This window comes from Anomaloglossus baeobatrachus, chromosome 10 (assembly GCF_048569485.1).
Source record: "Anomaloglossus baeobatrachus isolate aAnoBae1 chromosome 10, aAnoBae1.hap1, whole genome shotgun sequence".
Taxonomy (NCBI): domain Eukaryota; kingdom Metazoa; phylum Chordata; class Amphibia; order Anura; family Aromobatidae; genus Anomaloglossus; species Anomaloglossus baeobatrachus.
The window spans coordinates 207,295,472-207,308,656 of NC_134362.1; the positions used below are offsets into that span (position 1 = coordinate 207,295,472).

At 49.7% G+C, this 13,185-nt stretch overlaps 1 protein-coding gene across 5 annotated transcripts in view; it reads right to left on the reverse strand.

Annotated features, from left to right (window-relative positions):
• CDH16 (cadherin 16) overlaps positions 1–13,185 on the reverse strand; it is a 128,397-nt gene that overhangs the window by 50,749 nt on the left and 64,463 nt on the right. For all 5 annotated transcript variants that reach the window (XR_012727322.1, XM_075326208.1, XM_075326206.1 and 2 more), the window contains exons 14-15: positions 1,735–1,971; positions 777–893 (exon numbers count right to left, since the gene is read on the reverse strand). Coding sequence is in view for 4 of the 5 variants with exons in the window: in XM_075326208.1 (XP_075182323.1) it covers positions 777–893; positions 1,735–1,971 (354 nt within the window). In the remaining variant the exon portion in view is untranslated. The remainder of the gene's footprint in view (positions 1–776; positions 894–1,734; positions 1,972–13,185) is intronic.

The window sequence follows — 13,185 nt, forward strand, 5'->3', positions numbered from 1 at the left end:
ATCTATCAAGAAAACCCTGGAGAATTATCCTGCAGAACAAAGTCTTTACTGCTCGGTGCTAGTAAAGGCCTTTAAGATGAAGAATAAGGACTCTGCCCCTTCCTCACCAGACCCTACTGAGAACTTCTTACACGAGAGATTTACTTTGGTGAAGGAGAACCGTCCGCTCTGGAAACTGTTGGAACATAAGTAGTCAGAAAGTTGGACAAAACCTTACTGTAAAGGGATAAGATGTGAGATAAGATTGGTAAATGTTTCCCCTCAGGACCGTTCCTTGCTCCTCTGACGCCTTCAGTCTCCAGAAGCCCACAGCAAAACTAAATTTAGCCCTGCGTGTCTTCACCTCCCCGGTCCCAGGAGATGTGCGGCTGTGTTTGTGTCTAGCACTCAGCACTATCCTGCCGTAGTTCACCGGGAGATGTATGGGAGCGAGCACTCAAAACACACTGAAAATAGAACGAGGAGTCAGCCCCGAGGCCCAGGCAGCACCACTCATTAGTAACACCAAGCCTCGCTTGCCAAAAGCAATGTTTATTGGGCCAGAGAACCATTTTTTCTGTGTGACAAGCACACTTTAGCCGACAGATCATGTACACAGACTTCAGCGAACGTGAAAGGGTCAGGAGTACACAAGCCTAAATATTAGAGAATCTGCAACGTTATGCCTCCACGAAGAAAGTCGTCAATAAATCAAATGGCCGTACAGCCTGTCCACGGACGATGTGTGATTTGGATCCCGCAGTGATAACGATTCATGTATTTTTCCATGATCTTACCTCTCAGTTGCACTTGTTGACTTTGTGGATCCGTCCCATTATCAGTAATGAGGATCCGCATGTGTTGAACCGTAGGTTCTATATAATGCACCACCATGGATAGATACGCATGGGTACCTGCGGAGTAATGGCAGCATGATACAGTATAATATGTATATACCTGTCACCTAATGGGTTCATTGTAGCAATATAAAAAACATCATTTTCTCCAGAGCTGCACTCCTTTTCTATGCCAGTATATAATGCAGCCTGAATACAGCTGTAATTTCCCTCATATCTGATACAACTTAGAATATAATAAGTGCAAAATGTAATATACGATATAAAGCTCAGTGTATGTATGTGTGTATGTCCGCTAAAGAAATTTGCACCGTCGCATTTACAATCACGAAATTTTGCACAGGCGCCTTATGTGACTCAGGGAACGTCATAGACTACGTTTTGACGGGAAAATGTAACCCCGCGCTTTACAGTTACTCTCCAAAATCCTGCCTCCATTAAACTGAATGGAGGTGGGAGCTACAGGCTATTAATAGCAACTGTCAGTGGTTGCTATAGGAACAAAATAAACTGTTAGTATAAGAAGCTTATGTGTGAGGTTATATGATGTCGGTGGGGAGACGGATAAAGAGAGACAGACAGAGACAGCCCTGGCAAGAGACAGACGGGGAAAGAGAGAGACAGACAGACACTCATATAGGGACAGACACATAGAGAGAGACAGACAGACACAGATGGAGACAGACTAATACAAATACAGACAGAGAGAGAAACAGACAGAGACATAGACACAGACAGACAAACAAAGACACAGTCAGAGAGACAGACAGCGACACAGAGACTGGGAGAGAGACAGAGACAGTTACTATCCTGGGCAATGCCCGGGTACTACAGCTAGTGGTTTATAAAATCGTGCAACATTTTATTCCTGTGTGCTATTGTGTAGTCCAGTACCTACCATTCAAAGCAGTCACCTTCCACTGTCGGCGAAGTGCAGTATCATCGGGAAGCCTGAATGTGAAGGGGGCGCTGTATCCTCTGTCACAAGCCCTGAGGACAACTCTTTGCGTTTCTCGTTTCGGTGTGCAGACATGCGCATTTATGATGCCAGCGGGACTGTGGTTGCAAGAAACGACATCGTCGACCTCCATTAACCGTATTGTCACATCTGCGGTAGCTGATAGGCCGCCGACATCTGAAAAATGTCAATAAGCTTTGGATTTCCATTGTTTATCTTTACCTTTCTATACATGGAGATGAGAGGTTTTCTTTCCTAATCAGAATTTGCAGTCTTATATCCAACAAGGTTCCTGTGCTGCCAATATAAGCAGTTATATAGCATTCTGCGTCTACTCACCTGCTCTAACAATTGCCTGCATCGGTAAATTCCACCCCTACCGTTTAAGCTTTTTCCCCTATTTGTCTCATAGGAAGTCAGCAGTGCCCTCGGGCGCTCGCCCCTTTCCCTTACACCCCACTGCTGCCAGCTCTTGGCTTTGTGCATTTGCTTTGTGCCAAGCAGATGTTCTCGGCCTGGTGACTATGCGCCGCTCCTGTTGGGGAAGTAGGCGGTTCGAGGCGAGATTAATTGTGCAATCATCTACATTTAATCTGCATGCCAATTATCTCAATTATTCCTAATATGAAGGGAGGGAGGGATGAGTAACTGTGTGGGTAACATGTACCCATTACTTTCAGTGTCTGAGGACACAAAGACTGAGCCGGCAGCAGCCTCCCCCAGCACTTTATATTTCAATGCTTTTTTTTATTAAAGATGTAACAAGCATAAGAAAAGTATAGCGGTATAAATAGCAACATAAAGCGAGTGCTGGGAATGTGATCAGATATTAACATCGCAATTCTAACAATAGCAAAGACTCATGAACAGCTCGCAAGTTCACAGGAGCGCCATCATGTTTTATTTTTATTGAATTTTTTTTTTTACATTTTTATGTCAACCAGATGAGTTCAACCTGAACCCCCTTATCCTCTATGGCGTCCATATACCCTGACAGTGAACTACATTAGCATGTCCCCAAAAATCTGCAGTATGTGATCAGATATTACATGAAATAATGGAGTTCTGAATCTGGACCGGGTGCACTCAAATGGATTGACTGACCACGGGTCCCAAACCTCAGCTGTGACTGGTTTGACACGGTAAACAGGAGTGAGGGGCACCTAGACCGGTCCTCAGACTTAAACTGTCTCTTATTCCAGAAATAGGCTTGATGGTAGACATGTCTGGACCGCCAAGATAACCCTAACTCCTGCACAGTCCTGGTCTAAGACCCCTAGGGAGGGCTGGGACAGGAGTATAGAATCGCACAAATACCGACAGACATGGGAAAACCAAGGCTAAAACTCACTGCTAGCACACACAGGGGAAAATACAATACCTGCTCAGGGAGAAATAAGTTACAGGGTGGAAATAAAGAAACAAGGATATTTCCGCAGCACACCAAATTGCATACAACAATTCACCGACAACTGGATCACCACGCACAAAGACCAATAACGCTGGAGCTATTTTCGGCATGTGAGGCTGGGCTTCACCATTTTATATAAGGCGGAGGCGGCTGTGATAGAACGTCAGCAACCTTTGACCTCAGCAGCCATTCCCCAGCCAGCAGGAATGAACTCTTGCTAAACCGAGGGCCACAGAACAGAAACAGACGACGCCCGGCTCTGTCGGAAAAACTAAGACGCATCAGGTTGCCTTCCAGACTCTGCAATGTGAACAGAGTTTGGAGCCGCCATGACACCTAGTGAGTAAGGGGCAGAACACCGCATGACATCAGCTTGGCAGCCTCATGGACATGGCACACTGTCACAATTCCTCTGTGCAGAGCATCTTACACTGTGTTTTCTGGACTGCTGAACTGGCAGGTTGATTGACTGTGCAGTATGCCATTCTGTTCTGCGATTTGTGTACTCGGGTGTTTAATCTTTCTGGTTATTGCCTTGTTGCTTTACTGAGCATGCTCCCCCACAAACTTGCCAGTCGTACATTCTGGTTTGGTAGTCGTATTGCTACCCTGTGTCTTAGCTTTTGTTCTGATCTTTGTTTTCTGACCCCGGATTGTTGCTTGACTTCTCTTTGCCCGCTCCCTGTTCCTGTCGTCACTTCTTGGCTTTTGACCCCGGACCGTTATCGGACTACGTCTCAGTTTTCTCCCTGAAGTTATTACGGGTCTTCCTGGAATTCTGGCCCCGTATCGTGACCCGACTACACCTGAATTCTCCCTGTGCCCATACATGTCGTCCTGTTACCACACCCCGGCTTTCCTGACTACTCTTCCATCTGTTCTACCCATAAGTAGTGGTTTGCATTACACAGGTTATATCAAGAACTATACCATATGAATGTGTGACTACAACCTTACATGTAATGTATTCCTCCTTGGTGAATGCCCTGGTAATGGATGGGTTTCTTCTGGGTTTTGCCTGCCCACCCCAACATTGCATTATTTTCTGATGCCCTCATTCATCACTTATTCTGCGGGACGTAAGGATGAATAAAAATCCTTTGCTCAGCGCCGTCTACATAATGAAAACAGACAAACCTCTCTCCATGTGCAGACCTGGCGGAAAAATAAATTGTTTATTTAAATAGACTATTTATTATCTTCTTGTAGGCAGAAGCAGCTTCAAGAAAGGATTAAAGGGAACCTGTCAGCAGAAATTTCGTAATAAACCTAAAAGATTCCCCCTCTGCAGCTCCTGGGCTGCATTCTAGCAAGGTTCCTGTTGTTATTCTGCCCCCTTTGAGAACTAAATAAATTGTTTATAAAGTCTTACTTTTTGTATGCAAATATTTTTTCTGTACACGGGGGCGAGCTCTCTTGCGTCCGTTAGTCGCCCTCCTGCCGCTTTATGCCGTCCTCCATTGCTCATTTCCATACTGAGGACACCGCCCAGTGCTCCCGAGGTCTCGCACATGCGCCGTGCAGCACTCGCGGCACTGCACAGTGTGACCGCTGGAGACGTGATTGCACAGGCGTGAGATTATGGGCGGCGCTGTGATTGTCATCAGCAAGTACCCGCCCATAATCTCGTGCCCGCGCTTTCCCCTCTGCCTCCACCGTTCTGCGCAAGCGCTGGCCAGATGAACCCTGTTGATCGGTGGTGTGCTCCGCTCCCCCATCTATTTCCTGCTCCAGGGAAACATGGGTAAGAGGTGATGTGGGTTCATCTGGCCAGCGCTTGCGCAGAACGGTGGAGGCAGAGGGGAAAGCGCGGGCACAAGATTATGGGCGGGTACTTGCTGATGACAATCACAGCGCTGCCCATAATCTCACGCCTGTGCAATCACGTCACCAGCAGTCACACTGTGCACAGTGCACAGTACCGCGAGAGTGGCACGGCGCATGCGCGAGACCTCAGGAGCACTGGGCTGTGGCTTCAGTATGGAAATGAGCGATGGGGGACGGCGTAAAGCGGCAGGAGGGCGACTAACGGACACGAGAGAGCTCGCCCCCGTGTACAGAAAAAAATATTTGCATACAAAAAGTAAGACTTTATAAACTATTTATTTAGTTCTCAAAGGGGGCAGAATAACAACAGGAACCTTGCTAGAATGCAGCCCAGCAGCTGCAGAGGGGGAATCTTTTAGGTTTATTACGAAATTTCTGCTGACAGGTTCCCTTTAACTGTTTGATTGCCCTGCGCTTGCATCAGAATACGTTCAACTTTTTTCTGATTGTTGAGAGTAAAAAAAAACTTCTTAAGGCCCTGTGCAAACTTACCGTTTTTTCCCGCGGATTTCCTGCGGTTTTGCTGCATGTTTCGCTGCAGAAAATGTTCATAACATCTCTGCAGTGAATCACCAGCAAAATCTATGGAAAAAAAAAAATGCTGTGCGCACTATGCGGAATTTGACAGCTGCATGTTTTGCTGCGGGATTCCCGCAGCAAAGACAATTGCATGTCACTTCTTTTCCGCACGTCGCTGTGGGATTTCACTCCATTGACTGCAATGTAATCGTGAAATCCCGCAGGGAATAACGCAGGCAGCAAATTCTGTGCGGTTCATTGCGTTTTCCTGCGTTATTCCCTCTGGTATTTCGCAGTTTACCTGCGGTAATGTTCATCGCTGCCTGTGGTTTGCAGGGAAGTGATGTCATTATGACAGGAAGAGGAAGCGGAGCAGAGAGTAAACACACACAGATCACAGACATTGACATATAGAATACACATAAAAAGCAAACGGAAATCTAGAAAACAAAACACGTGGGCTCCTCTGTATTTTTACCTTCCAGCCGAGGTAAGCACACAGCGGCGGCCCGGTATTCTCAGGCTGGGGAGGGCGAGGGGCAGGGTTAATGTCCCCCGCCTCCCTCCCACCTCCCGCAGCCGAGAATATCAGCCGCAGCTGCCCCGGGACTGTCGCATGCATTATGCGACAGTACCGGAGTGTCCCCGACTCTTCTTGTTGCCGTGATGTGGTGGCAATCAAGGTAATGTAAGGAGTTAATGGCGGCGGATCGCCACCAATAAGTCCAGGCTTGATCATGGCAGCGTCTATGAGACAGCTTACATGATCAACCCGTAAGTAAAGTGAAAAAACACACACACCGAAAAATCCTTTATTTTAAATAAAACACAAAAGAGCTCCTGGTTCACCATTTTATTAACCCCCCCGAAACACACAGCTCCGGCGTAATCGACGTCCTGCGATGCTTGCATCCAGCCGCGACTGAAACAGACCCAGCGCTGAATGCAGCCTCGCAGCGAGACAGCAGAGGTAACCACAGGGCATTTCCCACTGCCGACAGTGAGAAATGCAGTGTGTGCTCACAGGGACTCTATCCTATCTATCTATCTATCTATTCTTCTATCTATTCTTCTATCTGTCTATTTCTCTATCTATCTCAGAATGAAATGACTTTTTTTTTTTTTTTTCTTTTTTCAATGTGCTTTATTGCATTGAATGCAATAATGCACATGTACCAACCCGCATGCGGCAATACCGCGGTAAAACCGCGGCAAAGCGCATGCAGTTTTCGGGTGCGGTTTGCCGCGTTTTTACCGCGGGTGCAGTAATCTTTCATTGCCTGCATTCCAGTGCGCAAAGGGCCTAAAGGGGCTGTCCAATTTGACGACAATTTAAAAAAAGTGACTAGCTCAACTGCATTAAAGCCCACCTCCTGCTTTATCAGAGGCGTGGTTCCTCCCCCCATGCTGTACACTGCCATTCTGCTTTCTCATATAGGCTGCCGTGTGTAGGCAGTACATAGCGAGCTGTAGCACTAGTACTGCAGTAGGTAAGGAAGGGATTGAGAAAGTGATCAATATTCTTCTATTTCCCACAGATCTTCTTCCATAAGACCATTTGCTATGAGAATTTAGAATATATTGCCTTTCCCAATTATTCCTCATAGTCTTAGGGCGGCTTTGCACGTTGCGACATTGCACGTGCGATGTCGATGGGGTCAAATCGAAAGTGACGCACATCCGGCGTCGCAGTCGATATCGCAACGTGTAAAACCTTTTTGATACGATGAATGAGCGCAAAAGCGTCGTTATCGTATCATCGCTGCAGCCTCCGACATTTCCATAATGCCGATGGTGCGACAGGTACAATGTTGTTCCTCGCTCCAGCGGCAGCACACATCGCTGTGTGTGAAGCCGCAGGAGCGAGGAACATCACCTTACCTGCCGCCCGGCTGCAATGAGAAGGACGGAGGTGGGCGGGATGTTTACATACTGCTCATCTCCGCCCCTCCACTCATATTGGCCGCCTGCCGTGTGACGTCGCTGTGACGCCACACGGCCCGCCCTCCTAAGGAAGGAGGCAGGTCGCCGACCAGAGGGACGTCGCACTGCAGGTAAGTGCGTGTGAAGCTGCCGTAGTGATAATAATCGCTACGGCAGCTTTCACTAGATATGCGACGGGGGCGGGACTATCGCTGCAGCATCGGTAACACATTGTTACCGATGTCGCAACGTGCAAAGCCCGCCTTAGTCTTAGCTTCTAATCGACACAAGTCAGGAACAAATTGATGAGTGGAAGGTTCCTGCAAATTGTAGAAACATAAAAAGCAATTTAATGGATTGTTCTAATGCTTTTTCTTCCGGAGCGCAGCGTTCCCCTGCTTGCTGTTTTGCAGGGGCAGCACGCTCCTGAAGATGGACAGTGTTGACCAGCTGCACAATTGCACTTCTGGCCCAAACTGAGCGCTCTCCCTGGCTCTCATCAGAGACGGATGTGCCGCCTCAGCATGGCCTCAGCATGGGAGATGCACGGGGGCACCGGGGCGGGTTGGATCCAGTGATCTGGCCGGCTTCAGAGCTGAACTTGCAGACTGTAAAGCATAGAGCCAGCTAGCAGCACACACTCGTTACCTAGGTAATCAGCCACTCCGAAACCGCAGGATGGCCGGTAACCAAGGCAATGAGCTGTATATTGTAAAATTAATAACCCTAATTCTAGAGAACAGAGAGGATTATTTACAACAGGGGTTTGTTCCATGAGTCGCCCAATAAATTTTGGGGTTCAACTAGAAATTGTATTAAACCGTCCTCATCACACTGTTCACATTTTGACATCATGAGACCAAGACGACACCTAACAATTGATCAGCAGCACCGCGCCATTGAGCGGCTTCAAGCAGGACGTTCTAAGATGGACGTGGCCACTGAGCTTAGAGTGTCACCAGCAGGTTGTACAGAGATACAGAGAGAATGGAAGAGTCACAAAAAGGCAGAGAAGTGGCCACTGAGCTTAGACTGTCAGTGTCACCAGCAGATTGTACAGAGATTCAGAGAGACTGGAAGAGTCAAGGATAGGCTGAGAAGTGGACATCCTCTGCCACATCCCACACTGATGACTGATTCATTGTGAACAATGCCCTGTGGAATGGATGATGAATGCAACACAACTCCAGGCACATTTAAGGGAGGTGAGAGGCCCCTAAGTGTCACGTCAGACCATTTGAAACCATTTATTTCTGCGTGCTAGACAACTTACACAAGGTACCTGACCGCACCACCAGGCACAGGCGTTATCTACGCTGGATGAAGGATCAGTGGCTTCACTGCTGGTGACTGATGACATTCGATTCACGCTGAGCAGAAATGATGGCGCCAACAATGTTGGAGACTTGAAGGAGAGCGCTGTGAATCAGTCACTGTTGTCACCAGACGAGGCTTTGATGGTGGTATTACAGTGTAGGCCGTGTGTCTAGTCATTACAGAACGGCCCTACACTTTGTGAATGGTACAGTTACAGCCCCTACTACTGGAATAACATCATTAATCCAGTCATTGTGCCTCTGCATGAGCAACATCAGCCCAATTTCATGTTCATGGATGACCATGCTCCAGTTCATTGAGGTCCCTGGAGACTGGGGAACCACAAATGGAGCCATCAGCACTTTCTCCAGACCTGAATCCCATAGAAAACCTATGGGATCAGCTGAGTCGCAGTGTAGAGGCTCGTAATTCTGTACCCCAGAACCACAATGACCTGAAGAGAAGAGTGGGATGCTGCCTCTGAAGACAATAACTCCACCGGTGACCAGCAGGAGACCTCTTTGGCAGCTGGAAATGATGCTCAAGGCCACATGACAAGTTATCGAAACCCTGATATTTTTTGGTGGGGTTTATTCATCAATGTTGTTGACTTGTGTTTCAATAAATTGTTTGCGATGAGGAAATCGCCATTACATGCTTTTACTTAGATGCACCATTTTCATGATACAATTTAATTGTAGTGTGATCTTTCTACGTTTTATATAAATTTCACCCAAAAGACAAATATCCCGAACTTTGAGTATATAAAGTGTCTGTTGTTGTACAGTAGCAGTTTGCGCGCTCCTCACTAATCCCCTCTGAACCCTCCTATTGACATCGTACATTAAATACTCTGTTTCATTTCAATTCAGAAAGGAACAATAGAGCAATCATGGATTATTACGGCTTTTATACCCAGCTGACTGTAAACGAGGGGAGAGATGAGAAAAGACTGCACAGAAAAATCATGACAACCTGCCTTCCCATTTTTACATTGCTGGCATAAGGATAGATACACAAATTTGGTCAACAATCTACACGATATAGTGCACCAAATCTGCAACTAAAAACTCAGCGTGCGCACACAGCCTTAATATTTGCTGGTCTGCGTCTCCTGTGAGCACATATTGTGGGGAGGCCTATCACATCTGCTCCCCTCCTAATTGTGCTGGTTGAATCCTTCCACCCATGCCAGCTATGGTTTGTTCTTTGTTAGTCTGTGAGGTGTGGTGTTCCAGGCATTCTGGACATAGTTGTGCTCATTGCTTGGTGCGGTTGTGGAGGTTACCCGTGTTGCTTTGTAGCTACCCTTCTGCTTTTGTATTTTCTCCTGAATCTCTTATTGTCTTTACGTTTTGAGAGAGTTTAGGTTTTCCCTTGTCTTTCCATCTGTGGGTTCCTTCTGTCCCATCCCTCCCTAGGGAGAGGCGAAATCAGATCAGGACTTGTCAGGAGCAGGGCCAGGAAGGAGACTCTGGCCTCTCCACCATCAAGAGTATCCATGAGGTTATGGATAACCATTTCTAATGTGAATCAAATGTTATATATCGGATGTCTCCGTTGTGTCTGTAAATATTTGTTCATTTATGCTCTATAATTGGTGGTATTTATGATCCTTGCTGTTCTTTAGTTCCCTAAGTCAGCCCTAGATAAGGAGCCTCTCTTAAGGCTGCTTTACACCAGACAATCTATCGTGCGATAGATCGTCGGGGTCACGGATTTTGTGACGCACATGCGGCATCGCTGGCGATGCCGGCCTGTGTGACACCTCCTAGCGACGCAGTATCGCTCACAAATCGTGAGTCGGGTACTGCTCGTTAGGTTCCATAATATCGTTTAATTTAGTTGACCATCGTTTCCGTGGTAGCACACGCCGCTCCGTGTGACACCACGGGAACGATGAGCAGCTCACCTGCCTCCCGCGGCCGCCGCCGGCTCTATGTGGAAGGAAGGAGGTGGGCGGGATGTTTACGTCCCGCTCATCTCCGCCCCTCCACTTCTATTGGCCGGCGGCCGTGTGACGTCGCTGTGACGCCGAACGTCCCTCCCACTCCAGGAAGTGGACGTTCGCCGCCCACAGCGAGGTCGCACGAGAGGTAAGTATGTGTGACGGGGGTTACTAACTTTGTGCGACACGGGCAGTGATTTGCCCGTGACGCAAAAAGGACGGGGGCGGGTACGATCGATTGTGAAATCACACAATCGGTCGTACCGTGTAAAGCAGGCTTTAGACCATTGTGTATATATAGGGATAGTGAGGGTAAGACTGTGATAGCCATCTTAAGCCTGCTTTACACGGTACGACCGATTGTGCGATTTCACAATCGATCGTACCCGCCCCCGTCCTTTTTGCGTCACGGGCAAATCGCTGCCCGTGTCGCACAAAGTTACTAAACCCCGTCACACATACTTACCTCTCGTGAGAGACGCACTTCCATTTATCTGTATCTGCGTCTTTAAGACGCGAATACAGATAAACTGTGGGCGCCGCCGGGCACAGAGAACTGATTGACCCTGGAAGTGCCTGCACTTCCGAGGTCAGAGGCGCGCCAATCAGCTCCGTGCTGTGGCATCCAATGCTGCAGATGCCGCGGAGGACAGAACACTCACCGGAGCCAGCAGCAGCAGGAGGATGACAGACACCGTAGGAGGAGCGGCAGCAGCAAGAGGAGGCGGGAGGCACAAGAGCAGGTAACTGCTGGCAGAGTTCCAGTGCTGTGAAGTGAGAATTCTGGGGGAGGGGCAGGCAGACTACAATGTGAGTATAGTGGACGAGGGACAGGCAGAGGCTGCAATGTGAGTATAGTGGACGAGGGGCAGGCAGAGGCTGCAATGTGAGGATAGTGGACGAGGGGCAGGCAGAGGCTAAGACTGGGGGGAGGCTGGAGGGAGGCAGAGGCTGAGACTGGAAAGAGGCTGGAGGGAGGCAGAGGCCGAGACTGGGGGGAGGCTGGAGGGAGGCAGAGGCTGAGACTGGGGAGAGGCTGGAGGGAGGCAGAGGGTGAGACTGGGGGGAGGCTGGAGGAAGGCAGAGGCTGAGACTGGGGGCAGGCTCGGGGGGGCAAAGGCTGAGACTGGGGGGGGGGGGCTGGGGGGAGGCTGAGACTGGGGGGAGGCAGAGGCTGAGACTGGGGGGGAGGCTGGGGGGAGGCAGAGGCTGAGACTGGGGGGAGGCTGAGACTGGGGGGAGGCAGAGGCTGAGACTGGGGGGGAGGCTGGGGGGAGGCAGAGGCTGAGACTGGGGGGGAGGCTGGGGGAAGGCAGAGGCTGAGACTGGGGGGAGGCAGAGGCTGATGCTGGTGGAGGCTGGGGGGAGAGAGGCTGGTGCTGGAGGATGATGGGGGGGTGAGGCTGATGCTGGCGGAGACTGGGGAGTGAGGCTGATGCTGGGGGAGGCTAGGGGGAGAGAGGCTGAAGCTGGGGGAGAGAGGCTGATGCTGAGGGAAGAGAGGCTGAGGCTGGGGGAGAGGCTGCTGCTGGAGGCGGGGGGAGAAAGGCTGCTGCTGGGGGAGTGGGAGATAGGGGCTAATGCTAGAGACAGGGGACAAGGATTGAGGGATAGAGCAATGATAAAATCGATTGGGTGGGGCGAGTGTAAGGACTCAGAATTAGAGGGGGGCAGAATTGGGAGCTCATTATGGAGAAGGGGCAGCATGTGTGGGCTCAGTATGGACTGGAGCAATGTAGGGGAGTCAATATCAAGAGTGGGGTAGTGTGTGTGTGGAGGGGTGTCTCAGCATAAGCTCTAGTGTGGTGGTCTTAGCATGAGTGGGGCAAAATGGAGGTGTCATTATGGAAAAGAGGAAGGCAGCATTAGGAGCTCATGGAGAGGGGCAGCATGCATGGGACATGGTGAGGAAGGGGTAGCATGCATGGGACACTGTGAGGAGGGGGCAGCATGCACGGGACATTGTGAGGAGGGGGCAGCATGCATGGGACACTGAGGAGGGGGCAGCATGCATGGGACACTGTGAGGAGGGGGCAGCATGCATGGGACACTGAGGAGGGGGCAGCATGCATGGGACACTGTGAGGAGGGGGCAGCATGCATGGGACACTGAGGAGGGGGCAGCATGCATGGGACACTGTGAGGAGGGGGCAGCATGCATGGGACACTGAGGAGGGGGCAGCATGCACGGGACACTGAGGAGGGGGCAGCATGCACGGGACACTGTGAGGAGGAGGAGGAAGCATGCACAGGACACTGTGAGGAGGGGGAAGCATGCATGGGACGAGAGGGCAGCATGCACGGGACTTGTGAGGAGGGGGCAGCATGCACGGGACATTGTGAGGAGGGGGCAGCATGCATGGGACATTATGAGGATGGGGCAGCATGTACGGGACACTGAGGAGGGGGCAGCATGCATGGGACACTGTGAGGAGGGGGCAGCATGC